The sequence below is a fragment of the Haplochromis burtoni genome, unplaced genomic scaffold (genome assembly GCF_018398535.1).
Source record: "Haplochromis burtoni strain Fernald_Lab_line unplaced genomic scaffold, NCSU_Asbu1 Contig_37, whole genome shotgun sequence".
Lineage (NCBI taxonomy): Eukaryota > Metazoa > Chordata > Actinopteri > Cichliformes > Cichlidae > Haplochromis > Haplochromis burtoni.
In genome coordinates this window covers 3,186,202-3,189,259 of record NW_024582398.1, presented here as the reverse complement: position 1 = coordinate 3,189,259, position 3,058 = coordinate 3,186,202, and the positions used below count along the sequence as shown (strand labels likewise).

Here is a 3,058-nt window from a genome sequence, read left to right as displayed (position 1 = left end):
CAGTACGTCCACGCTTTAAACGCTGCACGCTCATACTCTCTCCCGTACTCGATATATGATGCACGGAAATCACGGTTTTAGTAACGCAGTAACGCAGCGTTCCTACGGGAAAGTAATGGTAATCTAATTACCATTTTTGCAATAGTAATCCCTTACTTTGCTCGTTACTTGAAACAAGTAATCGGATTACAGTAACGTGTTACAAGTAACGCGTTACTGCCCATCTCTGGTGGCAACAAAGTCTTTGTATCCCTGTATTCTACCACTATACCATGAACTTCCATTTAGCAAAACTGAATTAAATGAAAGGAAGTTGAAGTCTGTGTCTACTTTTCATATGAGCTTTGCCTCTCTGTTATACTATTTCCCAGTAATGTTTTAGAAGCAGTTAACTGTATTATTTGATCGACTTTCACGCATTTAAATGAGCTATTCTGACATCCTTGGCTCTTACTTTTTAAAAAGCAGCTAAGTGAACTACATATAAATGTTGATTAGCCTTCAGTACAGTTAGTGTGCTTCCACTGCAGCGAGAGGTGATTGGCTTCTACAGTTCTTGGTAGTGGAGGAGCACATGACTGGCTAAATCTTGGTTGAACTTGGTACACAAAACTATTGCCTCTCACATGATGGATTTGCTTGACCAACCGGTGGCAGGGGAATAGAAATGCTCAAAAGCCTTCAGTACAAATATTAGAAAAAGGACAAACAATCTTTAAATATTAAACATGCATTACTCTTCCTGTGCACTGGCATCACAGTCAGCTGATTTCAGTTCATGTGCGGAAGGAACAAAATCGTGGAAGGGCCCACAGTGGCAATAGACATTTTTACCTCACAGAAATGTCAACAGTGCAATGGTAAAGTGTAAACTGCATCTAGGACAGAAAGAACACATACTGCTGAAAGTGGGATCCATGAAGCACCTTGAGACGACTTTTGTGATTTGGCGCTATATAAATAAAATTGAATTAAAGCTGCGTTCATGCGAAACCCAGCCAAAGCCTGTAGTATAGGCAGTGAGGCGCAATAGGGCTTGCAGTCACCTGATCTACAGCAGTGGTCAGGTGTCATTCTTGCTTTCAACCTTGGTGTACGGTCACCCCCCCTCCCCAAACACCTGTGTGTTCTTATTAGAATAGGGATTTGCATTAGCATGTGGAACCATAGCCAGCCCCCCCCAAACTCAGTTCCCCATCACATTTAAAGCCATACATGACTGGATCCTATAAGGACTTAGAACCATCATTACATTGTGGTAGTATACATCATGTTCTAGAGGGATAACATGTATGAAACCCAAGTGGTGCATTTATAACTCATTGCTCAAAGTTTGAATAAAGCAGGCTTTATTTTAAGATCAAGACATTACATGGACCCACTCCATCATCAGACCCCGGCCTTGGTCTGGCTGTTGGCTGGCAGTGGCTTGCCCATGTGGATCCCCACTGTGAGGCCAGACTCTTTGCTGGCATATTTCTCTTTGACCTCAGGCTTCAGCAGGAAACCCTTCTCCTTGTCAAAGTAGTCCAAGGGAGCAAAGTACACAGTGGCTTCCCCACAGAGGTTTTGCAGCCGTGTGCGCCAGCCCTCCAGCATGGAGCTGCGAGATTCAGGAGAACCAGTAGCAGGATCCCAGAAGATCTGAGGGGCAAAAACCTGGAAGCCACAGTAGTTCAGGATCCCGTTCTGCACACAGGGAGGAGCAGCTGTTACCACATGACAGATCATTTCATGCTTGGCTCTGTTTATAGTGAGACCTCACCTGCAGTGGCCACAGTGTGACATTGATGTCACCATTGATGCCAGTGTCACTGTACACAGATTCAGGACAGTCAGTGGTGAAGGACAGCATGGCTTTCTTGTCCTGTACAGAGAGCAAGGAGTGAGCAAAGAGGGAGAGGACACAGCCTGAACACAGACATGTTGGTGGAGCTCTCACCTTGAAGATGCCCTCACTGTACCGCTTCTCCTGTGCGTAGGCAAAGCCCAACACCCGATCCATCCACCCCTTCATGATTGCAGGAACAGATGACCAGTACATGGGGAACTGGGAACACAGGTTTAATGGTCATTTTTGATGACACCTGTTAGCTGCAAGAGAATGTGAAATTCACTTTGTTGCAGCAGTAAAGTACACACAGAAGAAATAAAATAAGCGGTTTACTTAACCATACTACGTGAAGATATTTCTTCTACATTGTATAGTGTATCCAATTTAGATATACATCCATATGCAAATTACAGAACTACAGTATTTTGGTAGCACCAGAACAGAATCTTTCACAGTGCAGTGGCTGATGTTAATAGAATAAAATATGTGCAGGTCTGTTTTGAAATGTACATTCACTGTGATGTGGACACCCTTCATCCTATCACAAAGACATTTCCAGTCAGACACTACCTGAAAGATGACAAGGTCTGCCTCCTTGAGCTTCTCCTGCTCTTTTTTGATGTCATCTGCAAGTCTGCCCTCCTCTGATGCCAATTTGATCTCCTTTGCGTAGCAGAAGTTCTCAGCATCCTTCACTCCACCTGCAAATAAAGCTACAGTATTTACAACTGAAGCAACAATCAAAGCATTGCTATACTGCAGAATATTTGTATACCAGTGATGTCCTCAGTAGTAGCAGCAGCTTTGAACTTCATGGCGTACAGGTCAGACACCTCTACAGTGCAGCCTTGAGCAGTCAAAGCTGCCACAGCAGCATCTTTGGCAGCAGCATTGAAGGAGGCAGGGCTCTCATGGGCATACACAATCAGCACTTTCTTGGCTGCAAAGCCAAAAAATAAAGATTTGATAGAGTTCCAGTCACATACAAATATTTCACATTAATTGCCAAAGGAAACAGCCAAAACAAAAACCAAACACTTTCACAATTAGAAACCAAACAAGTTTCAGCAGTTACCAGGAAGAAAACCTCTTACCCATTCTCAAAACTGGTGCACAACTGTAACTGATGAGTTTTCTGACTAGCTGACGTAGGAACAGGAGGGAAAAAAAAATACTCATACTGAAACAAAACACAGTCTGCTGCTTTTATACACACTTCGAGCA

General features: G+C 43.5%; 1 protein-coding gene across 1 annotated transcript; it reads right to left on the bottom strand.

Moving 5' to 3' along the window:
- Nucleotides 1–1,332: 1,332 nt before the first annotated feature.
- LOC121814324 (NAD(P)H dehydrogenase [quinone] 1-like) lies at nt 1,333–3,058 on the bottom strand. Its single transcript, XM_042219769.1, has 6 exons — nt 2,929–3,058; nt 2,610–2,774; nt 2,405–2,535; nt 1,943–2,050; nt 1,766–1,867; nt 1,333–1,689 (listed from the first exon to the last, which is right to left on the bottom strand). Exons 1-6 carry the CDS (start codon nt 3,011–3,013, stop codon nt 1,390–1,392), a joined length of 891 nt encoding a protein of 296 aa, XP_042075703.1. The 5' UTR covers nt 3,014–3,058; the 3' UTR covers nt 1,333–1,389.

Excerpts from the sequence above, each read along its gene's own strand:
- LOC121814324 (XM_042219769.1), bottom strand. The coding sequence starts at position 3,013 with ATGAGTATTTTTTTTTCCCTCCTGTTCCTACGTCAGCTAGTCAGAAAA. Across the intron at positions 2,051-2,404 it reads CAGACCTTGTCATCTTTCAG|TTCCCCATGTACTGGTCATC; the intron begins GTAGTGTCTGAC and ends CTGTGTTCCCAG. Across the intron at positions 1,868-1,942 it reads ACAGTGAGGGCATCTTCAAG|GACAAGAAAGCCATGCTGTC; the intron begins GTGAGAGCTCCA and ends CTCTCTGTACAG.